Source organism: Coenobita brevimanus, chromosome 97, assembly GCF_032717465.1.
Source record: "Coenobita brevimanus isolate Jiangsu-jjx chromosome 97, ASM3271746v2, whole genome shotgun sequence".
In the NCBI taxonomy this organism is placed as follows: domain Eukaryota; kingdom Metazoa; phylum Arthropoda; class Malacostraca; order Decapoda; family Coenobitidae; genus Coenobita; species Coenobita brevimanus.
In genome coordinates this window covers 8,960,658-8,987,774 of record NC_137050.1, presented here as the reverse complement: position 1 = coordinate 8,987,774, position 27,117 = coordinate 8,960,658, and the positions used below count along the sequence as shown (strand labels likewise).

The 27,117-nt window shown below is 41.5% G+C and overlaps 1 protein-coding gene across 1 annotated transcript in view; it reads right to left on the bottom strand.

The window, feature by feature from the left end:
- Positions 1 to 4,135: 4,135 nt before the first annotated feature.
- The window catches only part of RfC38 (replication factor C subunit RfC38), a 59,750-nt gene continuing 36,768 nt past the window's right edge, over positions 4,136 to 27,117 (bottom strand). Inside the window, exons 5-7 of the mRNA XM_080283458.1 lie at positions 19,725 to 19,843; positions 8,619 to 8,787; positions 4,136 to 4,649 (exon numbers count right to left, since the gene is read on the bottom strand). Of these exons, the coding sequence (XP_080139584.1) occupies positions 4,461 to 4,649; positions 8,619 to 8,787; positions 19,725 to 19,843 (477 nt within the window). The 3' untranslated portion in view covers positions 4,136 to 4,460. The remainder of the gene's footprint in view (positions 4,650 to 8,618; positions 8,788 to 19,724; positions 19,844 to 27,117) is intronic.

The window sequence follows — 27,117 nt, the reverse complement described above, 5'->3', positions numbered from 1 at the left end:
AATATTTGAAGTTTGAGAAAATAATAAGTTATTTTCATTTTCAAAGAAAATATTATTGAAAGAATCAGTACTTTTAAAGTGAGGGATATGTGTGCTTGTACAGTATTTGTTGAATTTGTCTGTTACGCACAGGAATTATATAAAATTATGTTTACAGTATTTGTTAATTCACAAAATTACTTCATTTTCTTTATTAAGTCAGTATTTTTTTTTTACTGTATCATTACAGGTGAAATGGATTGAGAAAGAACTAAAGGTTATTTTATTAATCAGGCAAAAATTACTTCTTACCATATGTTTCTGTTTATCTGCAAGGAGATATATTACATTAACACTCATGAAAAACAAAAGGCAGTGCCCAGTTCTACACTTTTTTCATGAATTAATAAACATAGCATTTTCAGAATCTATTTGGTTACTGTCAGGATATCACACGTTTGGAGTGATACCTTAAGCTGGGGATGTTTTTTTTTTTTTTTTTTTTTTTTTTTTTATAAAGGTTTGGAAGAAATATGGGCCAGACACACCAACCGATATTTGAAGTTCATGGAATAGTAGAAGACAAAATAGTGGTGTGTAAAACAAGGAGTGTTAAATAAAATAAAAAGGCTTGTTGTCATTAATAGTGCAAAGTGTGAATTTGTTATAGTACAGTCCAATAGTTTAACATGAAACTGGGAAACAGTCACTAGATATTTGGAGTTATCAAAGTTTATGCATAGTTTGTTCTAAATGTTGTGTACTTCATTTGTGTTATATAATTTTCCAATATATTGAAATTCCTGGGATGTTTGTTTTGATCATTTTAATAATGCATGTTTTCATACAGTCACTTGTGTGTTGTAATATCCAAATTTTTAGCCAGATGGTGGGTAAGAACAGCATTGCCAGAATGTAAAAATTAATATTAAATTCTAGCATTTAGAAGACTGCTCCTTCCCTCTTGCCTTGTCCTTTGAAGGGCCAGGCGTGAATAATGAAATTACTGGATGTTATATAAATATATATTTAGCCTCTTAGAGTTGGCAGGTTCAGTTATATTAATAAAAGAACTGTGGAAGGAGACAGCATTTGCTCAAGTAGGGTATTCTTAGGACCAGTTTCATTATGGTACAGGAGATACAACTTTATTCCTTATCTGTAGTTACCTTAGGGAGAAAGCAATAGTGGCAGTAGAGGCTGTTAATTGCCTTTTGTTATTGCAAGTGTGGCTCTTATCAGCTGATATTATTGCCAAAATTGGTACCCATATTTAATTTACATTTTTATAGTTTGTCTCCTGTGCTGAGAGAGGACTTCTTACCTTGTAACAGCTCTGGTTAGTCCTTGGAAAGGTGAAACAACAACAGCAGCAGCAGCAATGAGAGATGCTGAAAGTGAATAGTAAGCTATCAGCACTTTAAAAAGTTCTTGTTCCAGTAACAATGTGCAGGAATTGAGGCCAGTATGGGAAGTGGCTCTCAAGTGCTGCTGTAGCTGTCTGTTTGGTGACTTTCGTATTTTCTTATTCTCAATGAATGTTTGTAATTGACTGGTCGTTGATTGCAGTTAATTGTAGCAGTTTACCTTGTTGCAAATCCATGTATGTAAGTACAGCATAAATATGTGTATGAAGGAAGTGCGAGTGTCGTAATCTTCAGTTTTGGCCTTGAAGTACAGTGACAGGGTGAGGGTCTGTGTAACTCATGTGCAGGTGAGAGTATTTGAGCTGGTTTTTATTTTTATTTTATTTTTTTTAATTTTTATATTTTAAATACAATTTGGTGAAGGCAAAACTTTAGAGCTGGTATAGATCTTATCTGGTCTTATTATATTTAGGGTCTTGCCTCAAATTTTATTAGTTGGTGATGACCATACTATAGGCAGCTTAAAAAAAAAAATGTGTGTGTATATATATATATATGGAACATTGCTTAATCGTCTTTCAAAATATAGTTAAACTAAAGTTTACTTTGTCGAATCTCAAATCTGATTACATATTACACATAATTGTACAGTATGGTCACTGCGAACTTAAGCCTCCCATCATAATTATTAACATTTGCACTAAAGTGCAAATCTGTTTGAAAGTACAAATATTTATTACTAGCCTCCAGTGTTGATATGTAACATTCCCCTTGGATATCCACATGTAAACTTGTATTGTTCAGATTAAATTATTTCTTTTTTTCTTAATTGAAATGTTGATATCCAAAGGAATAAATGTGTAGAAGGTCCAATACTCTCACTGTCATGTGCTGGAATATTTGTGTCTCCCCAGGTGTTATATTAACAGTGATGGTATAGGTTAGTGTCAGCTGCAACAGACAACAGAACTGTGGTCTAGTTTTAACAGGTTTCAAGTACCAGTCATGTCTGAATATAGAACAAGTTGTCAGTGCAGCAACCTGACTTTTCCTGTCATAAACTGTCTGGTTGTTGTGAATGTATTTGACTGTCTGTCAAGTCCCTCTTGCCATGGATCTGGTCAGACTGCTGCCCTGATGCAACCCAGAGTTCATAACTGGTCACCACATGCATCTGCAGGTTAACACCTTAAAACCAAAGATTTGTACTTTCTGTTACCCTTCAGTTTGTGTTGTCAGTTATCAGATAATTATACATTTGAGTTAAGTCTTGAACCTCGCAAAAACTAAACCCATACATTTCCAAGCAGGCATCTGCTTCGATTTTTTTACTTTCATTTCTTCATGAATATATAACTGGAGATATATGGAAACATATTTGTTTTCTTTATCCTTAAAAATAATAATGCAGGATTATTACCAGTCTTTAAAATTTTTAGTGTGGTAGGTGTTGGGGGCCATCATCCACTCACTCAATGTAGTGTTGCCTACAAATTCCTTCGCCTTTATCATTCTGCGTCTGCCCTCCTCTCTTCCTATTTTCCCCTTCTTTCCTTTTCAGGTGGCTTAACACTGAGTGGCAAGCCAAATGGTTTCCTGTGAGCCAGGAAACCATACAATGCTGGATGGTAACCATTTAACCAACCCATACATGTTCCCTGTGCCAGCAGGTGGGTTGGTGGAGGGTTAGTGCCCCTCCCCATAAAACAACTATCTCAGAGACAAAAGGTCACCCCCTAATGGGATTGTGGTGTCTGGGTATAGATAGATAATGTGAGGGTGACCACCACTGACTTACTTTATGCATTCCCACTTTCAGGTTATTCAGTATTGGGGAAAAAAAAAAAAAAAAAAAAAAAAAAAAAAAAAAAAAATTGTATCTATACAAACAAATGGATGCCAAGTGATTTTGTGGGTTAATGCACTCCACCCAGTTCTGACCCATGATGGTTTCAGTAAGGGGAGAAAAAGTGGTATAGCCTTGAGTTGGGACCGGGTAGCATAGCCCTGTGACCGTATGATTTTGATGCAGCAATAAGAGATTGGATTCTGGATGGATGGATTATAATTTTAAAGTACTGTACCACAATACTCCATTCTGCTGTCTTCAGTCTTTCAAAGCAATTCAGTATAAGTCTTCAATCAGATAATCTAGTAATTAAAGCTGAGGTTTGTCACTATTAAAGCATCCCCCCACCTCCAATCTCATGACAGAAATGCAAATGAGATGGGACAAAGCTATCAACTGTGCCTAAAATGGCTCATTTTTCCATTCACACACACTGTTCACTATTGCATTTAATACTCCTTTTTCCCACAGGTACAGCCATACCACCCAAAGGAGTTTCAGAAATAATTACTGCCCATTCAAGGTGCACCTAGTTGTACTTATTTTGCAATCTTCATCTATTAGTTTCCATCACTCCTCAGTCTGTTTGCTTTCAAATACTATAGATGTCTTTTTCAAAGACTCACTCACCATACAGTATTATGCCACGGCTTTGCCCCCCCCCCCCCCTTAAATAAATACCACAGAACAGGTATGCGGGCATGCACTGTAGAAACCCCCAAACATGAAAATTCAATTTCCTAAAACTTTCACTTTCCAAATTATTTTTCAAAACTAATAAGGGGTGTTGATATGTCCTCATATCACGTCCTCACATATTTAATGCAAATTTAAAGACAAAGTTCCTTTGTAGAAATGTGTAAAGACAGATAATTACAAGTACAGGTACTTTATTTCTATTCATTGTGTTCTAGAATACTTATTACATAACTTTCTAATAGTTATCATTATCACTCCACTTTACAAAATACAGTATTCCATTTCCATAAAGTCTTTGGAACCATGCATTTTGGATTTGATATGTACTGTACCGTACATAATATATACTGTATATATATATATTTTTATCATCCTGTTTTGATCAGTTTTTGTCACAGTTTACACTCTTCTATCCTCCAACAAAATCACCTTAACAAGTACTATGTCCATTCTTTCCCTCATGAAACTAACTTGTTGACACTAAATTCTAATGTTATATTACAGGTATTGTACATGATTTAAAATGAGGAAAGAGAGGGGGGAGAGAATGCATAGTAAACAAGAACTTAAAACATGGCAGACATATTTTCTTCAAGGTACTTCTTGTATATGGCCATGAAGGAGGCAATGAAGGCTTCAATGTGGTAAATGGCTTTGGAGCCTAGGTTAAGGCGGTGCTCGTGGTAGGCAGCGAGACGGGTTACCTCACACTTTAGCTCTCCATCACAGAAATTCACCATTTCCTTCAGAAGTCCCTGTAAAAATTTATATATATATTTTACATGGTCAGAATGTTAATGTACACACAGCACTGGCCGCCAACTTACTGGTCACAATTAGCTCTGCCTGGCTGTCATAATTATTAGCAATACAAAGTGGGAAGTAACATCACAATACTAACTCTACGTCTTGTATATATAAAAGCACTATGCACTATGTATGCCTGAGACAATTACATAAACTCTAAACATGTTTTGATATAAGAACACTACAAAGTTCTTCTATCCATTGCCAGATGCCTTAATCTCATAAAGGGTGGCTACAAACGAATCACCTCCACATTGCTCTGTCCTCTGCCATATAGCTGCCCTCCCTCTAAATTTAACATCCCTCCATCTCATCCCTGGTCTCGACCTTCTCCTCTCCCCTCCTCCTCCACCACCTCACTCACATACACACTAGTCAGTCTCTCATTCTCCACCCTCTCCACATGGCCAAACCATCTCAACATATTTCGTTTAACACCTTCAGTCATATCCACATCAAAACCACAATGCTTCTTTACTTTCACATTTCTCTGCATGTCTCTCCATGTAACTTAGTTCCACATGTCCCTCTCAACTCACATTATGATAAAAGAGTAAAGTTTCAATTGCACCTATGGAATCAACTTTTATTCTCAGGGAGTCTTGTCTAAGTTAAATAAAATCATATGCCAGTGCCAAGAACTGTTGTTGTTTTTTATGCTGAGTAACTCATCTCCATGCCTGAGCAAATCCATCAATCGCAGGCAAGCAACGGCCCCTGGAGGTCCATCACATGCATGTAGTGACCCAATATTCCCTTGGGATCAGGGAAAAGCATGGAGGTTTGGTTCCCGGAGGGACATTGTATCTGTATCTCTCCACCCAGCCATCAGGGGAACCATAGTAGATTATACATCATCTCAGTACCTGGTTATATGGTTACCACCCAGCATTGTAAATGGTTTCCTGGTTTACAGGAAACCATTAGGCATGTCAGGTGTAGAGCCACCTGAAGTGGAAAGAAGAGTAATAAAAAGTGGCAGGAAGAATGGGAGAAATAGGAAGAGAGAAGGGCAGACACAGGAAAAGAATGATAAAGATGAAGGAAAAGGGCAGCACTACATCAGGCGAGTGGATGATAGTCTAAACCATAGATATGCCACCAAATGTCCATAAATCATAGCAATGAAAAAAAGTAAAAGGTCTCTGTCCTTGTTATCATAACATACATATATTTCCATACTCATAAGGGCCAACCTTGATCATGTAATGGTTGGTTTCTAAGCTGCATGGCATCCTGCAGCATTTCAATAAAATTCCCTACCTCCGAGGTTCCTTCTTTTGACCCCGTCCTACATTTTCCTTGGTTTGCCTGCAGAAGCTCTGCCTCCCATGTTCAGGTCTGTACAGTACTTCACCCAGTTTCTCATGTACACTCTCTTAAAATATCTAAACCACCCTGACCTACCTGTGTTCATTGCCTTACTAACTCAGTCAGGTACCCTAACTCTGATCACATTCCATCACTCAGTATGGTATTAGACATTCATCCACCACCACCCCCTTTTGAAGAATGCTGAAACATGCCAGACATCTTCATATTCTGCTATCCACGCAATAAACTTCATAATGATAAAGTATTCAAATTCTCTGATATGGAACACAGAACTTCTCTTTCACATGGACAGAGTCTCTTCTTTGTCCATAAGGGCTACAGTTCTCTAAATTTTATTAACCCACCCCGTCCCGTCGACATATGGGTACGTTGCAACATTTTGCATTTGCCAGTCCCGACGACGTACTGGTACGTTGTGCAATTGCAAGGTCCCTAATTTGCACAATTTTCAATTTTCGCGCGTGATTTTTCGTACGTATACACGGGACACCTTCCTCTATTCCTCTACAAGATGCCAAGCAGGGACAATGCCTTACACCGCATAACCTCCCCCCTCCTCCCACACGCCATTGTCTTGGCAATTCACCTGTTACCAGTGACCTGGCCAATAAAGACATTCAGGGCCAGAGTGATTCCCCAATCGATGACAATGTGGAGGACAAAGTTTACATAGCATTAGAGGAAGAAACAGTCAGAAATGATGATCAGGTAATGTGGCAAAAGGTCAGGTATGGTGATGAGTTAGTGAGCGAAACAATGCTTATAATGCCTATATTACTGTTTGAAAACCAATATACTCTCGTACTACATATAAATTCGTACCAAGTAAATAAATAAATAAATAAATACCTTTTACGAGTGGTGTGAAATAGTTACCCTCCCATAGAACTCGTTTTCTTTGGTGCCAGCCTGTTAGAAAACCCAATCAGGTAAGGAGGTACTGGTACCTGGATCGAGTATTTTAAACCTCAGGTGAGCAATTTCTCTATGAAATTTCGATGTTTCTCACCAAAAGTGGAGGTTTTAACCAAAATTTTTTTTTTTCGAAAATACCTCGGGATTGGGGGGTGTCGGAGGTGCGAAATAGCTTGGGACGTCACGGGTTAAACCATTTCTGACTCCTACAGCTGAGATATCTTCCGCACCATCCCCCATGCTAATAACCACCTAAGTAGCAAATCTTGTGAAAACACGCAAGAGCCATATCGCCATGCCATAATCCCCTCTAGCCTTGGCTAGACCACATAAATTCCCTTACTTATGGCACAATCTCAAGTGGTTGTATCTTGCAATCCAACTTTCATAACACAACATTAATGTACCCACTCTCCACAAGAGGTATACGGTACAGGATGGAATTACTAGCAATTCTGTACCAGCATATGGCAGAAAGTTAAAGATTACTCTCAGCCAATATGCCTCAATCCACCAAACCCATTATGCATTACCTTTGTCTTCCTCACGTTTCTGCTCAAATCCTTACACTCCATAACCACCCTCCACTCCCTACATTTCTCATTTCTGTACAGCATCCCTTTGCAATCAGTAATCATCCCCCCCCCCCTTTCCTGCCATGAAAAATTACTGGTCATTTTCATGCTCATGATAATCAACACTAACAATCAACATCATTGCGGTTATTCCTATCTAAAGATTAGGACACGGTAGGATTAAGAAATACTGAGAAAGAACAAAAGTGGAAGAAAACTGTGACTATGCCTTTACACAAAAGTTCTGTAAATGACTCCAGTAAGTACAAAATTTACCGTAGGATTAAGTTTGCTCAGTGCTGTAGGACAGGTATATGGAATAATTATAAAATATAAGAGACTCGTACTAGCTGTGGGTGACCATCATCCACTCACTTGATGTAAAGCTGTCTTCAAGTGACTCTGCTCTGTGTGACAAGCCAAATGATTTCCTGTAACCCAGGAAACATTTTGCTACACTGGATGACAACCATATAACCAAAGGATGCTCTGTGGTCTAGAGGGTTAAGGCACTCCAGCTGAATGGGTTCCATAAGGGTTTACATCTCGGAGCTGGTTGGGGTTTACTACTCACATGATGGAAGGTGAGGTTTGTCACCCTTGCCTTTAAATGTCTGGACTGAGTTGCCTAATCCCAGGACCCTACACTCTTGACAGGGCAAATACGGAGGACAGATGAGACAGAAAAGGTAAGGAAGAAATATCATAATGCCTGATGAGCAAGGTGACTGATGTGAATCAAATACTTGAAGTAAGAATAATAAAACATGATTGGATGATGGACGGATGGAAGAAGAACTGCAAGATGTTAAAGGCATTTATGGATCAGGAAAAGTGTTGAATGCTGTTAAAAGTTTTGTGGTGGTACTACAGCAAGTGTAACAGAAGATGGATGTCTGAGTGAGAGATTCAACATCTGTGTGATAAGCCCTTGTTTCTGCAATATCTAGTACAGTATATGAGGTCAAAACAAGTTAGCTATGGGAAGAGGACTGACGATGGTTATGAGAAGAGAAGGGTGAAGTACTTCAAATGTCTCACATCCACACCTCACACTGTCATTAATGCAGACTGTAACATATTCATCATTACCTTAAATATAACTTCTGGGGGAATACAGTGTGTCAGCAGTTCATATATCCTCTCCCTCACTTCCAGTAGACGTTTTGGACTTTGTTCTTCAACTACCTTCCCAGCAGTGTCTTGCAAGTACACCTCCCAGTCAGGCATGATTAAGTCTTGCTGTACACTGAATGGATATCTGTAAAGATAAAATTAATCCCAGTATACCTGTTAGTTACCTTCAGAATTGTCACTGCTACCCTAAACATTCACAGGGATTGGGTGTCTGGCAGCAGATGGAAAAAACAATAATTATATGACACACGGGGTATGCGGCTGGAGCATGTGCCCGGCTCGGAGAAGATGGATGCCCCTACCCTGCATAGTCCCGGGTCACCCTTCAGCAACGCGTAACACACATTAGTTCACCGAAAGGTAGTAGGTGGGTGGTTACCATAGTCCTGGGAGGTATTGCCATGGAAGTGATGTGGGGCCAAGGCCTACTAGCTGGATTTGCACAACACTCACAGGCAGGAAATTCAACCACACCAACCAAGTATAGTAGCTGAAGGTTGGAATGAGACTACTATTCATACATACAGTATCTCCTATAAGCAACTCATCCTCTTGGGGTTATGCCTCTTCCTTCTTTCCTGCACCTTGTCATGTGGATGTACCCTGTGCCAACCTTGGTTAGGTGCTGTCTGCCACAGGAAGGTGGCTGCTTGCTTGTAGCCAATGGGTCTGCTCAGGCAGACAGATCAGCGTAGAGCAAGAGCAACAGCTAAAATTATACATTTACTCTAGTAGCAGTGGTAACTGGTGGCAACCATCATCCATTCACTTGATACGGTGCTGCCTACTTCTTCCTTAGGTGACTCTACAATGAGAGACGTGCCCAGTGGTTTCCTGCAACTCGGGAAACTATTTACAACACTGGGTGACAACCCCTATAACTAAATAACAGAGTGATGGGCAGCCTACTATGGTGCCTCTGTTAACCAGGTGAAGAGATCCAAAAGTGGTGTCTTTCCAGGAACCAAACCTCCACACTCATCCCCACACCTTGTTGTGGCAAGGCACTGTCCACTGCAAGGGAACATTAGTTTCCTGTATGGGACATGCCTGCAAGGGCGACTGTTTGTCTGTTGTTGATGGGTCTGCATGGCCATAGACCAGGGTTGTTGTTGCTCCTACAACTAAAAGTGCTGTACTACTGCTACTACTACTACATAAGTAACAGCCATCAGTTTCTGAATTTTTCCACTAACCCTCTCAGTATCTACAGGAACATCCATTCAGTAATCAGAAGTGAAGAACAAAATTTAGGATATAAAAGATAGGTTCACTGAAATTCCCTGAAAAATTAGTTTAACCCCTGCTGTCCAGGCGGCATGTATACATGACGACCTGGGGACATCCGGGTGGCATGTATACATGATCTACTGTTTTGTAGTATTATTGTTATTGTAAGCAACGTTGGGTCTGGTTAGTACTTGGATGGGTGACCGCCTGAGAACACCAGATGCTGTTGGCATCCCTACGTGTCAAGTGGGGTTGGTGGAGGATTAGTGCCCCTCCCTGTAAAACAATTAACTCTAAGCCATTGGCCACCCCGTCTGGGATACATGGCGTCTGGCAATGAATGAATGATGATGAATTATTATTTTGATTGTTGCATCATATTATAATAGTAAATTATACTATAATTTTATATTATACAGTAGGTTTAGCTGAGAAATTATGGTTTAAATAATGGTGATTTTAAGGAAAACACCTGCTGGTGGTTTGGGTGGTGAAAACAACCCCCAGACATGATGGGTTAATACTGATAATCCAAATTTTTGACTTGTACTACATTTTATGTGCAGCAGGTAGGAGCACTCGTCATCCACTCCCCTGATGCTTATAGGTGGTTGTACACCGAGCGACAAACCAATTTGTTTCTTGTAATCCAAGAAACCACTTAATATATCAGGTGGAAACCATACAGCATACAAACAGACACCCACTGATTTTGTGTGTTGTGTTGCTTCAACCAGAGGTAGACCATAGGGGATTATAGGCCTAAATCCAAGGGGCTTTTGTTTTTTGCTAACATAATCAGGTCAGGAAGGACTTTGTCTGGACTAAGTAGCCACAGCTTCCTACACTTTTGATGGGGCAATAAAGTTTTAAGTGATGCATGGATTACTTTTTGCCTGCAGTTAAAATTAGTAAGGAGCTGGTCCCTGTTTCCACTTAATCCCCCTCACGTTTCATCATTAATAAACTGTTCCCTGTTTTCATTTAATCTCATGATTCAATATTGATAAACTGGTCCCTAAATTAGCTTAATCTCCTCATGATTCATGGTAAAGTTATTCTGACATCACATCTTTCTATCTGAAGATAGACTGATAAATACATATTTATATTGTGCTTACAACTCCACAGTCACTGGCCAGAAGCATACACTGTACTGACTATGACTTTCCACTTCAAGCAGCAGTATGATACCAATGATAACTAGTTAAAGTTGAACCTCAGATCACCAAAACTGTGACGTTCCCTGCAGTGCACAGTTGATACTATTGTACTATAAATATTTATATAAAACTTGTTCACTAGGTGAATGGCACAATAATTTCCATTTTGGTACCTTCAAAAGTTTCCTCTTTAGTAATGAACAAATGTGTACATATGGCATATGCAATAGCATTCATGTGCTGTCATTGGGAGATGTCAGTATAGTATTTTTAGTCAACCTGTGATTCCTTAATAAAACAGTGAGCTGTACTGCAGTCAGTACATGATCATAAATAATAATAATAATAATAATAATAATCTCATCATCTTCTCACTCATAATCTAATCCTATGTTGCCCCGTGAGGAGCATAAGAGCCTAAGGCTAGGCAAGTTGGTCCTGAGATTTAAGATGAATGTGACCAGCCTCACACATCCCAAAGTGGCAATGCATGAGCAATAAACCCCAACCACCCCTTGGATATAAACCTGCACTGGCTCAATCTGACTGGAGTGCCTTAATACTATGCTCCAACAGAGGACTGAGTGGCAAGAGTGAAAGATGAATTTTGGGCGAGAGTAGAAGCATGTATGGACAAATCTGAGAGGAGCGAGAGAGTGCTTTTAATTGGAGACATGAATGGCAAAGTTGGGATTGTACAAGTGGATGGACTGGTTGGTCAGTGGGGTGTGCCTGCTGAAGCAGATGGGAATGGTAGTGCTTTGGTGGACATCTGTGCTGGTAAGGGGTTGACAATAGCCAACACATACTTTCGGCATAAGATGATCCACCGGTATACATGAAGAGTAATGAGGAGGATGGATGGTGAACTTGTTGAACGAAAGGCAATGATAGACTACGTGTGTGTGGATGAGCGAATGAGAAGACAAGTGTTGGATGCAAGAGTGTGGAGAGGGTGGGGGAATGGAGTCTCGGACCATCACTTAGTGATGGCCAAGATAAAGCTGCAAAGAAAATGGTTAAGGAGACGAAGGGGAAGACAGGACGAAACAGCTCCTGTGAGAAGAGTGGAGAATTTGCAAGATAGTGAGAAAATGGCAGAGTATAAGAGTATAATGGAAGAAAGATTGGGAAGGTATGAGCTAGAGCAGATGGAAGGGGTGAAAGACCTATGTAAGATATTCACAGAAGAGCTAGGCGCAGCGTGTGAGGTGGTTTGTGGAGTGAGGAGGAGATGCAAGGGTGTGCAAGGGACAGCATGGTGGAATGATGAGGTGAAACGAGCTGTGGAACAAAAGAAGACATATAGTGAATGGTTAGCAAGCAGAGGTAGGGGAGAAGATGAGAGAGAGAAGAGGGAAGTATATGTGAGAAGGAGAAGGGAGGTGAAGAGACTGGTGAAGGACAGTAAGAAGAAAGTGGATGAAGAGTTTGGGAGGAATCTGAGTGTGAAAAGAAGGGAGAGTAAGAAATTGTTTTGGAAGGAGGTAAAGAAAGTAAGGCAGTGTGAATGGGGATATAGTAGGGGAGTGAAAGATAGGAATAATAGACTGTTGGTGAAGAGAGAGAAATTGAGGAGATGGAAGGAGCACTTTGAGGATTTGTTGAATGTTGAGAGTGAGAGCAATGCGAGTATAAGTGGTTGGGGAATGGCTGGGAGAAGAAGAGATGAGAGGAGGGAGGCAGAGATCAGTAGGGTGGAAGTAGTGGAAGCAATGAAGAAGATCAAGATGGGAAAGGCCCCACGAATTGATGGAGTGTGTGGTGAAATGCCGAGGTATGGGGGTGAGATTGTTGTGGAGTGGATATGGATGTTGTGTAGATTAGCTTTGGAAGAGGGAAGGGTTCCAGAGGACTGGACATCAGGTATAATTGTTCCTTTATACAAAGGAAAAGGGGAGAGAGAAGTATGTGGTAACTATAGGGGTATTTGCCTTCTTAGTGTGACTGGTAAAATATAAGGTAGAATACTCATTGATAGGGTTAAGCATATGACAGAGGAGCTAGCTGGAAAAGAACAAGGGGAATTTAGGAAGGGAAAAGGGTGTGTAAATCAGATATTTGTTCTAATGCGTTTAGTGGAGAAGTATCTAGAGGGGGGAAAGAAAGTGTATGCTGCCTTCATGGACTTGGAGAAAGCTTATGACAGAATAGATAGGTAAGGTATGTGGAAGGTATTAAGAATATATGGGGTGGAGGGAAAATTGTTGAATGCTGTGAAGAGTATGTACGAAGGAGCTAGGGCTACGGTGCGAGTGGATGGTGAGCTGAGTGAGTTCTTTGATCTCAATGTGGGACTGAAACAAGGTTGTGTGATGTCTCCATGGCTGTTTAATATATACATGGATGGGGTTGTGAAGGAGGTGAAAGGTAGGGCAGTGAATGTGGGGGTGGCTCTAATGAATGAGGGTGAGATTTGGAAGATTCCAGTGTTGCTGTTTGCTGATGATACAGTATTGTTGAGTGAAGATGAATGGGAGTTGCAAGGTTTGGTGAATGAGTTTGGGACAGTGTGTAGGAGGAGGAAGCTGAAAGTTAACGTAAACAAAAGTAAAGTTACAGTGTTTGAGTGGAATGAAGTCACAGAATGTACAGTGAGGTTGGATGGTGAGGATATGGAGAATGTGAGTGCATTCATGTACTTGGGTAGTGTGATGAGTAAGGATGGAGCTTTGGGGGATGAAGTGCGTGAAAGGGTACAGCAGGGAAGGAAGGCTGTTGGTTCACTGAAAGCAGTGATGAGAAATAGGGAGGTGAGTATGGAAGTTAAGAAGTCACTGCATGATAGTATTGTGATCCCTACCCTGACGTATGGAAGCGAGGCGTGGAGACCTTGCAAGAGGGGAACAAGTCAAGAGTGAGAGCAGTGGAAATAAGTCACTTGAGAGAAGCATGTGGAGTGACATGGAGGGACAGGTTGATGAATGAAGAAGTGAAGGAATGTTGTGGGGTGGATGTGGATGTGGTTGAGAAGATTAGGAGAAAAACACTGAGGTGGTTTGGACATGTGAAGAGAATGGAGAATGAAAGACTGACTAAGAGGGTGTATGTAGGTGAGGTGGAGGGAGGGAGAGGGAGGGGTAGACCGAGGATGAGGTGAAGGGATGGAGGTTGAGAGGTATACGAGGGAGGGGTAGACCGAGGATGAGGTGAAGGGATGGAGGTTGAGAGGTATACGAGGGAGGGGGGGGTGAGTTGGGGGAAGGGTAGTCAAATGGTGGGTGACAGAGCGACTTGGAGGCGTTTTGTCTGTGGCCACCCTTTGCGGGATTAGGGCGTCGAGCTATAGATAGATAGATAGATAGATAAATCATCATCATCTGGACCTCCTTTCCCATCCTAAGGCAGGGTGAGGAGTAGCAACGTCCAGACAGCCCAAGTATGCCCAATCCAATGGGTCAAGCTTCCATTCACTCATCATTCAAGCCCACGGAATCCTGGCTCTATCTGATATGCCAAAAACATTCATCACATTCTGTAGTTTCACATAAATGCATCCAACAGACTCAATCAGGACACTGTCATGTTAAAAAAGGGTGCCAAATCCCTGATCATGCACGTCTTCTCACAACATTCATCCAGCCAGCTTGAGATCGTCAGTCCCCTAGCTTCAACAATTTCCAAACCTCTCTTTCCCACACACTCATCCACCATATTCCTCCACCTTCTCCTTGCCCTACCTTGCCTCCTCCCTCCTTCAAATTTGATCAGCTATACCTTTTTCACAACTCCGTTGTTATCCATTCTTTCCGCGTAACCATACCATCCCTGTACACTCTATGATTCTGGTGTCCACAGAATCCCTCACTCCAGATCTTTCAGAAATCACATTATTTCGCATCCTATCCACTCTCTGTACTTCACATACATTCCTCAGCAGTCCCATTTCCACTGATCTCACTCTTGACTTTTCATTTTCATGCCAAACCAGTCTCATCCATATGTTAAAGTTGGCACTAGCACTCTTTCATGTAAGCCTCATGCAGCTGCAACACTCAAGCCTCTCTTTCTTATCATGGCCTTCATAGAACCAGCTACTTTTCTTCCTTGTGTCACTCTACTTTCCACTTCTTTTACGCATTTTCCTCTCTTTTAATGTATCCAGCTATTTGAACCCTTTCACCAATTCCAGTCTCTCTTCATTCACTGTAACACACACTAGGAGTCACCGTCTCCCTCAATAAGCATCACTTTACTCTTTCCTACAGTTACTCTCAAGGTACAACGCTCACAGACATCAACAAAGCTCTGCACTAGTTTACCAAGTTCTTGTCTTGTATTTGCAAATAAAATGCATTATCAGCATACAAGATATTCCATCCATCACCACTCATTACCAACACCATCCCTCTCTCCATTACTCATGTTTTTACTTCTCTCATCATCTCATCACACAACCTTGTCAAGCGCCCACACCGATCATGAACCATTCACTTAGATTCCTATTTGCCCTTGCACATGCTTCACTACCATTACAAAAACTCTTGATGGCACCTAGCAGCTTACCTTCCACGAAACCTTCCACAATCCTCCTCTGTCTACTTTGTCATATGCTTTTTCCAGATCCATTAATACCATAAACATCTTATAGTCCTTCTCACAAGCCTTCTTCACTATCTGTCTTACCGCAACTATTTGATCCACGCATCCTCTGCCACTCCTAAAGCCACCCTGTTCATCACTCACATGGACTTCTAATATCTCTCTTACTTTCTCCATAATAATTCTTCCCTATACCTTCTCTACCCTACTCAATAAACTTATGCCATGATAATTCTTGCACGCACTTCACTCACCTTTACTTTTGTACAGGGGTACAATCACAGGCTTTTTCCACTCTGCTGGCACAGTTACATGCATCTATGCCTTTTACATATCTCTAACAAGCACTTCATTCCGCTCTCCTCACTGCACTTAATCATCTCTGCATACACCTCAACACCTGCTGCTCTCCCATTTTTCAGCCGCTTCACAGCGTTCTTCACCTGTGTGAGTGTCACGTTTCCTGGCACTGCATTCCTTCTCAGCACACACCCGAAAACAATCATGTTGACAGTGGCTCTGCTCTCACTATTCCCATTCATCAGCATCTCAAAATATTCTCTCCATCTGGTCCTTACTTCATTCCCATGAGTTAATAATCTACCACTTACGTCCTTCACCCTTTCACATTTTTTTCCGCTGTCACTTCTACATTTCCGCACCTCTTTCCAGAATAACTACCTAATTTCAGAGTAATTTGCATTTTCTTCCTAGATCATCATTTACCTCCTTTTTTTCCCTCTTCAATTGTCTCTATACATGCTTCTTGCTCTCAATGTATTCAGTTTTTATTTCAACTAAACCCCTATCCTGTAACCGCTCTAGCTACTTCTTCCTCTTTTCCTCCATTGCTCTCTTAACCTCTTCATTCCACCATGCCGTAACTTTCTTCTTTTTGTTACCCTGCAACACCACACACTGCTTTAGCATTCCTAAGGAATCCCTATATGCATTCCACTGGCTGTCCAGATCCACTTCACTTCAACCCTATTCACACCAATAATGGACATAATGCATGAAATAAATGAAAAGGACCCAAAGAATGAGGAATTAGAAGTGACTGTACCTCAGCCAGGGTACTTACAGCACGTCTGTGGATGCCATCTCTAAGACTTTGGCAGTGGTGAAAATGCTCTTGAAGCACATGCAGTAATCCAGTGTTGTGCTGCACTTACAGTAATTCTTTGCACTTTGTTATAATTGTTTAACACTAAACATTGTTAATTGCACCACGCCAGTTTCAACCGCCAGTTTGCACTCCACAGCTAATCCTTTGCACTCTAAATTCTAATTTCTTAACACTGCACAACACTGTAAATTCCCGTGTGGTCTAGTGGCGAGGTATTGCAGTTTATTCACAAAAAACTAGCATGTGCGGCATCCATTGTGATAAGCATCTACTCGTGATCACAGATATGCAGTAACTGGTGGTTAGGGAGTAGCAGGGTTGCCAGATCGAAGCTCGCCCACATTACCACACTCCTCAATTTTCATTACCAAATTTAACTTTTCATTACCAAATTCGTAAATCAGCATTTATTCTTCACTAATATATACAAGTGGAAATAAATGTAATCACTCTCCTAATAATTAACAGCATGTTGGTTACTTTCTCGCTATGTAGGCTAGCAGATTAATCAGACACAGCAGACAATCCACCACCTCCATCCTGTGTATCCTCATACATGTGAAAAATCCGTTCGGTAATGCATTATTCTGATTCATTACCAAACGAATTTTTCATTACCAAATTGGTCCACATTTGGAAACGAAAAATACCAAATGGCAACCCTGACAGAGGAGGGGGGGAGGAAGGAAGGGGGTGAAGGGGCAGTGGTGTAAACAGCGGTTTGGTGCCGTGTGGCAATTTCAAATTACAGGTGGAGAAAATATTGGATTTGGGGGGGATTTTTTTTTTTTTTTGGCCATTTTTGGGTTCCAAAGGTCCAGGCCCATCCGGAAAGTGGGAGTCCAGATAGTATAGGGATTACTGTATATCTTTGTGTTTGAAATACGAGTTACAAATGCACAACCCCTTTCCTAACACATATCCTTCAGTTGCTTCCCATTAACATTTTCTCCTGGTATTCCATTACAACTCATTATGTCATCCTCAGGACCAGTGCCTACCTTCCATTCATATCACACATTAAAAACACTTTATATCTCCTGGGCATTTCTCCCACTAACTCATCCACCTCATCCCAAACCTGTCTTTCGTTCTCTCACTCCAGTCATCACACAATGCATACACTACAATCACAGCAACTTCCAACTTCTCAAACTTGAACTTGACATATATACATCTCTAGCTGACACATTTGTAATCTCTCATTCCACTCTGTACACTTCAATCATCAACAAAGCAATGCCTTCCTTGCATCTTCCTTGCCCATTCATGCTTGACCTCACACACTTTATGCCCTCCCACTCCTCCACTTCACACCCTTTCATCTTTGTTTCACACAATGCCATCACGGCATATCTCGCACTCTTGAACACATTCACCACTTCCACCCTCTTGCTCTCAACATTCACACCTCTCACATTCCACATGGCCATGCAAATCTGCCTATTTGGTTGGGGTCCAGGGAAAAGGAAAATTATTTATGGTATACTCACTAATTTGACCATGAAAGGGAGAGATACAAATTAAATTATATCTATCTATAGCCTGATGGCAAAATCCCTTAAAGCAGCGATTCTCTGTCATTTACCCTCTTGGCTTGATGTATTTTGACAACTACCCCTTTAGCCCCTTACAAAAAATGCATAGCTGGCAAAAAATAAAAATAAAAATAATAATAATAATAACATTAAGGTTTTGCACAAAATAAACTTTAATAAAGGAAGAAACAATCACTATCAAACAAAAATACCAGAAGCAATATCAGCAAGAACACTGCTGATTCATTTTCAGATGTGAAATATTTACCCCCAGCCATGTAATTTTTTACCCCCAGGGGGTAAATATACCCCTGATTGAGAATCACTGCCTTATGGAGTGGCCCTTTGTCTCTGATTCAGTGGTTTTACAGGGAGGGGCATTAATCCTCTGCCAACCCACCTGCTGACACGAAGGGAACACTTGTGGGCTGCTCTCTTCAAATAATAAATTTTAGTGATAGGTGTTCCAATCTCTTGATGTACTGCTACTCTCAGGTCACTCTACACTGAGTGATGACTCAAGTGATTTCTTGCAGCAGAGGAAGCCATTTACAACACCGAGTGGGTAACCATACAACCAGATGGACACCTGATTGTCTGATGACTTAAGGAATTTCAGTCTGAGATAGCCCGTACAGGATGATATCCGAAGGGTGGTTTAGGTTTACTGCTCACATATTACTGCTCAGGACACTCAACTGGTCATTCTTTCCATTAATCTCTGGACTAAGCAGTCTAGCCCCTGATACCTATGCTCTTGCTGAGGCAATAAAGGACTAGACGATGAGTAACAGCAAGGATTATATGAGTTTTTACCATTAGCATTCCTGAGATAAGAATGCCACAATGTACTGTGAGTTCTTACCCTAACCTCCAATATGCATTTGGTATAAGGAGATCCAGAACACAGCTCTTTAATCTTATCAGGGATACATATAAGGCTCCAAGTATGTAATCCCCCTCTCCTGGGTCACACATGGTGCGAGGCTGCTTGCAAAACAAGTGTTGCATGGTGGAGCTACCACATCTCTATGTCAGTAACTAAGTAACATTTCCTGGCCTTTACTCTCACCCCTTTATTTGCCTTTGAAAACACAGAGAATGTGTGCTTTCTTCCCTATCCCCAGGGATAATGCACTGTAAGTTCTCTATTATTTCAACCTCCCTAAACACATCACGATACTCCAACCAGATATGCTCCTTAGGGGTTTACATCTGAGGGATGGTTAGAGTTTACTGTTCACATAATGTCACTCAGGGAAAAACTGACTGGTCACTCTCATCTTAAGTGCTGTGACTTAGTAGCTTATGTGGGTCTCTACAGTCATGATAGAGCAATAAAGGGCTGGATGATAGAACTGACAGCATATGTCACTATGGTCAATTAAATGCATCTCCAGTTTTAAGCTCTTGAATACATTTCAATAAAAATGTAAAGTACATAACATTTTCTACATACTGGTGTACTTTACAAGCTTCACACATTAGCAGTGCTCGACGTAGGTTGCGATTAGATCTTTCTGCTATCCTCTTGGCCAGCTCTTGTGGTAACGACAAGCCCTCTCGTTTGCACACGTTCTGCAAGAAAACATTCATGTGCATCATTTAAGGGAAGTTTTAGAAATAAAGAATTATCATAGGATGGATATGGATGTGTGAAAGTATGTGTGGAGATACACATTACATGGGCTGTACCTTATTTTTAATCTAGTTATAACAGTAAGCATCTCTTTTCTGAATGTGCTGCAGAAACAATTTATTAAATGAAGGTAACCTGAAACAATATGCTGAGGGATGGAGTTATTGTTGTTGATCAGCCCCTGTTTGTCTGGCTGAGCAGACCCATCAACTGCAGGCAAGCAATTACCCCTACAGGATTGTCCCATGCAGTGAACTGATATTCCTTGTGGCTGACAATGCCTTGCTGCTAAGAGGTGCAGGAAAATGGGGAGATTTGGTTCCTGGATGGATGCCACATCTGCATCCACCCAGCTTTTATAAGGGTACCATAGTAGGCTGCATTTCAATCCATTTTTTGGTTATATAGTTATCACCCTGTGTTGTAAATGGTCTCCTGGGTTGCAGGAAACCAACAGGCTTGTCACTCAGTGCAAGGAAAAATGTAGAGGTTAGGTTCCTGGATGGATGCCACATTTGAATCTCCACCCAGCTAACAGGTGTACCATAGTAGGCTTCATTTCACCTAATTTTTTTGTGGTAGTCGTCCAGTGCTGTAAATGGTCTCCAGCATTCATACATTAGCAGTGCTCGACTGGGACCCCAGACCAGGTACTGGGCCCTCCAAGGCTCTCCGAAACGTCTGCCATGACTTAGTGATTTTAGATATGGGAATCTGGGGGGACACTTAACCCAGCCAAAAATCCCAGTTACAGAATATGGTTACCACCCTGTGTATTAAAGGGTTTCCTGGGTACAGGAAACCATTTGGCTTGTCACTCAGTGCTGAGACCATAAGGCAAAACTACACTGAGTGAGAGGATGATGGGCACCCCCACCTACCACAATAGGAGCCCCCACAAAATCCTCAAAGCTGCCAGTGTTCGCCAGATCACTAAACAGCATGTGGTCACTACCCGCTCAGAGCTGGTGTACTTTCTTTTAAAAAAATTCCTATTGGGATTATTACTAATGCATAAATCATTATACCAGTATTGTATTCATCTTAGTTATTTTAATACCCTCTCTTCTGTCTTTCTTTCCTTCTTTCTTTCCTCTTCCTTCTGCCTATGGGTGGCTCTGCACTGAATGACGAGCCAAATGGTTTCTTGTACACCAGTAAACCATTTACTATGTTGGGTGGTAACCATATAACCAATTTATGGCGCCTGGTGGTTTAGTGGGTAATTAAGGCGCTCCAATCAGATTGAGCCTGTGTAGGTTTATATCCAAGGGGTGGTTGGAGTTTATTGCTCATATAATGCCACTCAAAGATGAGTGAGGTTAGTCACTCTCATCTTAAATGTCAGAACCAACCTGCCTAGCCCCGGGCTCCTATGCTCCTCATGAGGCAACATAGGATTGGATGATGGATGGATGAATGGATAATTTAATGATGCTCTATATGAGATATACACTGAAAAGTTCTTCATAGAGATTACTAAAAGCCATGAAAGCTTACTGTGTGTGTTTTCATTCATCATTTTTTACCAAGTGTTATGAATCTAAGTTGTTGAAAAAACTTCTCATAAAGTTTCCAAAGATTATAATCTTTCATTTGGCAAATCCTGACATAATTCTATCCATTATACACTTAATAATAATGTTTTATGAACTGTACAGCTGAAATCGCACAAGGCAGATATCAGTGAACAGAATTTTTAAAGGGATGGTATTCCTCTTGCTCTGAGGAAATGTCTCAAGTCTGCTGCAGTCCATTTTTCCACATCTGCAAAAGTGCTTTCATCCATGATTCACACCAATGTTATCTTGATGCGAGTCACTCTTGGTGTACAAACATCATCAGCGCTGCCCTGTGCCCCTGGCAGCAGGAACACAAACTACATGGTGCTACCCATGAGAAAGCCCCTCCATATGACAGAGCTCAGTGGGTTCATATGATCCTCGATCGTTTAAGTACCATATTTCCTTAATTTTTTATGTAGGATACAATTTTGTTATATCCATTTACCATTTTTCCTTACAGATGTACATCCAACATGACACTGATCAATACTCAGGCAACATTTTAATAATCACATGTAGACTGTCCCTAAACTAAGACAGATGCAAATGACAACCATCCATCTTTAATATATTTTTATAAATAAGCCATTTTTTCTCCAGTATTGTATGTAAATCTATCTATCTATAGATAAATCTACCTACCTATCTACTGCCAGATGCCTTAATCCCGTAAGGGGTGGCCACAAACAAATCGCCTCCATGTCGCCCTGTCCCCCACCATTTCATTGCCCTGCTCTCAGCTCACACCCCCCTCTCTCATATACCTCTCCACTCCATCCCTCCATCTCATCCTTGGCCTCCCCCTCCCTCTCCCCCTTTCCACCTCACTCACATACACTCTCCTCATCAGTCTCTCTCTCTCCATCCTCTCCACATGGACAAACCACCTCAGTGTGTTTCTCCTAATGCTTCCTATAACATCCACATCCACACCACAATGCTTCTTCACATCCTCATTTGTCAGTCTGTCTCTCCATGTAACTCCACATGCTCCTCTCAAATAACTCATTTCCACTGCTCTCACTCTTGACTTCTGTCCCTCCAACAAGGTCCAAGCTTCACTACTGTACGTTAGAATTGGTATCACAATATTGTCATGTAGTAGTTTCTTCACTTCCATGCTCACTTCCCTGCTTCTTATCACTGCTCTCAAAGGAACCAGCAACCTTTCCTCTCTGTTGCATCCTTTCAAGCACTTCACCCTGCAAATATTTTAGTATCAGAAGAGTAACACAGAAATTGTATAACAGAGGGTAATTCAAGATGACCATTTTTGCATTTTACATTAAGTTACCTGGTGACTGGTAACATCTTTTGCCAGTTTGTAGGGGCTCCTATTAATAATCATCATCTAAACCTGTGTTGCCCCATAAGGAACATAGGAGCCCAGGGCTTAGCAAGTAGGTCCTAACATTTAAGATGTGAGTGACCAGCCTCACTCATTCCTGAGTGGCATTACATGAGCAATAAACCCAACCATCCCTTGGATATGAACCGACACAGCATAATCCAGTTGAGGCACCTTAATTACTCACTAAACCTCCAGGCGCCAGAGTTTGGTTAAATGCTTACCACCCAGCATAGTACAGTAAATGGTTTCCTGATGTAAAGGAAACAATTAGGCTTGTCACTCAGTATAGAGTCACCCACAGACAGAAGGAAGAGGAAAGAATGAAGGAAAGACAACATAAGAGGAAGGAAGGAAGGAAGGGAAGAAAGAAGGGAGAGAGGAAAAGGCAGCCACCACGAGCAGCACCACATCGAGTGAGTGGATGGTGAGCACCCCCACTAACCACTGGTAATAAATAAATAAATAATAAATACAATACTGTGACTATGGGAACTTATTAGTGTTACCACTGGAAGAGCAATCCAGTAAACTACCTGATGACTTTCAACAGACAGTCATTTCTACGTTAAATATCATATGATGTGGGAAGACTGAACTAAGAATGACATTGCAATTAAAGACTTATTGGAGATTGTTTCTAACCCAATCGTTACAAGAGGTCACCCCATGTTGAATTTAATTTTTTATCAAAGCCAGAATAAGGCACAATATTTTTATCATACTGAAACAATTAATTAATGCCTCAAGGAGACACTAATAACCTTGAATATAAAATAAAAAAAATAAATAAAAAAAAATAAAAAAAAATCCAAACCAGAATTAATGACTTCAGTATGACACCATTTTTCCCACTGTACTTTTACAAGTGCCAAACAATTTTACACTACCTGCAGTGACCCCTCATGATGAAGAAGCTGTGGGAAATCAATCTTATCCCCATGAACGTGAGAGCTCTTACTAATGTAAATCAATCATCTTATCATAGCCAGAATGTGGAGTAGACTGTAGCACCAGTCGAGCAGGGCAGTACTCCCGAGGTGGATGGAAAGCTGATGACAGGGAGTGCTGGAGCTCCCGTTTCATCAGCCCTCAGGACTAGTTCCTGACCATCCCCCTTTGCTGAACTTTTTCAGTGTCTCAGTTACACAGAGAGTAGGCCAGCATGCTCTCCAGTACAAATTTCTCTAACTATCTTCACCAAACTACATTCACAGAACACACTACACTTCCTATTCAAAATTTACCTAAAATGGCGTCGTTATATCAAGCCTCGGAGTCCCCAGGGGGGGGGACCATAAATGCCCCCACCATCTGCCCCTCTCCCGATGACGACTCAAGGTGCCTGGAACCACTGTCTGACTCTCTTCTTCTTCATTTCTGCAACATTCGTGGCCTTTCCTCTAACTTTCGCTCTGTCGAACACCACCTCTCCTCCTCTAAACCTCACCTTCTTTTTCTAACGGAGACTCAGCTGTCTGAGGCAACTGACAGCAAACCCTTTTCTGTATCCTCCTACTTTCTCTATACTCATTTCAAAGCCAAAGGTGGCTGTTGTGTATATATACGCAACGACTTATCTTGCTCTCGTGTTCCTGAACTTGATTCTTCTGAATTCTCCACACTCTGGCTTCGGCTTTCCTGTCATTCTCTGACTAAATATATCTGTGCTGTTTACTTATCCCCTAATTCTACTGACTATCAAAAATTCTTCGACTATCTTACTTCTACGATGGAACACATTCTATCCATTTCTCCTTTCTCTGAAATCTCCATTCTTGGAGATTTCAATGTTCACCACCACCTTTGGCTCTCCTCTCCTTTCACGGATCCACCTGGTGAACAAGCCTACATCTTTTCTATCCTTAATGACCTAGAGCAGCTTGTACAGCACCCTACCCGTATCCCTGACCGCCTTGGAGAGAGCTCCAACATACTTGACCTCTTCCTCACAACTAATCCTTCTGCTTACTCTGTTAATCTTTTCTCTCCGTTGGGCTCCTCCGATCACAACCTTATTACCTTAACCTGTCCTATCACTCCGGTACGGCCTGTGGACCCTCCAGGGAAACGTCGTCTGTGGCATTTTGGAGCCGCAGACTGGGAGGCCCTCAGGCAGTACTTCTTTGATTTTCCCTGGAATGATTATTGCTTCCATGGCCGTGAGCCATCTGAGTGTGCCTTGCGCATTACGGAGGTTATTCTCTCGGGCATGGAAGCATACATTCCTTTCTCATATCCTTTGACTAACGCAAGAAAGCCTTGGTTTAATCACGCTTGTTCTAATGCTGTCCGCAACAAGGAGAGGGCCTACAAAAGGTACCGGAGCCAACCCACCCCTGAATCACATCATCTTTACGTTTCTGCCCGGAATCGTGCTAAGTCTGTTCTTCGCTCTACTAAAAATAATTTCATCCATACTAAATGCTCTCAACTCTCCAACTCGAATTCTTCCCGCTCCTTCTGGCATCTTGCCAAAAATCTTTCTAACAACTTTACCTCATCTTCCTTCCCTCCTCTTTTCTACTCTGATGGTTCTGTAGCTATTTCTTCTACTGATAAAGCAGATCTCTTCGCACAGACTTTCTCCTCCAATTCTACCTTAGACGATTCCGGTGCTGTTCCTCCATCACTTCCCCCCTCTGACTTCCTCATGGCTGACATTAAAATTTCTTCAGTTGATGTATTTTCTGCCATCACTGGCCTCAGTACTAACAAGGCATATGGGCCTGATGGGGTCCCTCCTGTTGTTCTCAAGAACTGTGCTTCTGTGCTTACACCCTGCCTAGGCAAACTCTTTCGTCTTTGTCTCTCAACTTGTACCTTTCCTTCTTGCTGGAAGTTTGCTCTCATTCAGCCAGTCCCAAAGAAGGGTGACCACTCCCAACCCTCCAACTATCGTCCAATTGCTTTAACGTCCTGTATTTCAAAAGTTTTCGAGTCAATTCTTAATAGAAAAATTTTAAGGCATCTTTCCTATCACAACCTTCTTTCCGATCGTCAGTATGGGTTCCGTCAGGGACGCTCCACTGGCGATCTTCTCACCTACCTTTCAGACTCCTGGTCATCCTCCTTTCGGGACTTTGGCGAAAGCTTTGCCATTGCACTTGACATCTCAAAGGCTTTCGATCGAGTCTGGCATAAACCTTTAATTTCCAAACTGCCCTCCTACGGTTTCTATCCTTCTATCTGTGCCTTCATCGCTAGCTTCCTTTCTGGTCGTTCTATAGCCGCTGTTGTAGACGGCCATCGTTCTTCTCCTAGATCTATCAACAGTGGTGTTCCTCAGGGCTCTGTCCTATCACCAACTCTCTTCCTTTTATTCATCAATGATCTTCTAAGCTGTACATCTAACCATATCCACTCATACGCTGATGACTCCACCCTTCACCTTTCCATTCGGTTCCCGCAACGCCCATCTCAACAGTTACTTCAACAAACAAGGGATGAGGCTATGGCACACCTAATGTCTGACTTGGCTCGTATCTCTGACTGGGGTAAAAATAATATGGTTGTTTTTAATGCATCTAAGACTCAGTTCTTACACCTTTCAACCCGACAAAATCTTCCACAGGTATACCCACTAATGTTTAATAATATTCAGCTTAATCCTGCATCATCCTTGAACATGCTTGGGGTTTCATTTACTCGGGACTTATCTTGGAAAGATCATATTACATCTCTTGTAAAATCTGCTTCCAAGAGATTGGGTGTGCTAAGCCGACTCCGCTCTTTCTTTACCCCTGCGCAATTGTTGACTCTATACAGGGGTTTTATCCGCCCCTGTGTGGAGTACAACTCTCATGTGTGGGGTGGCTCCCCACATACAGCTCTTCTCAATAGGGTGGAGTCAAAGGCTTTTCGTCTCATTAACTCTCCTCCTCTTACTGACTCCCTTCAACCTCTGTCTCTTCGCCGCACTGTTGCATCTTTATCTCTTTTCTATCGCTACTTCAATGGTCACTGCTCCTCTGAACTGTCTGCTTGCATTCCTCCACCTCTACGACGGGCGCGTAGCACCCGTCTGGCAGCAAACTCTCATCCTTTTTCTGTCCAACTCTCTAATGCAAGAGTTAACCGTTACTCCCAGTCTTTCATTTATGCAACAGGTCAGGTCTGGAACTGTCTCCCTCTGTCTGTATTTCCTGCTGCCTATGATCTCCAGTCTTTCAAACGCAGTGTGTCCAGGCATCTCAAAATGATCGGATCTTGAATTTGGCTCTATATTATATTTTGTTTTTCTCTTGGAGGGAACTGTTACTGCGGGCTCATGGCCTTTGGTTCCTTCTTCCTCGCATAA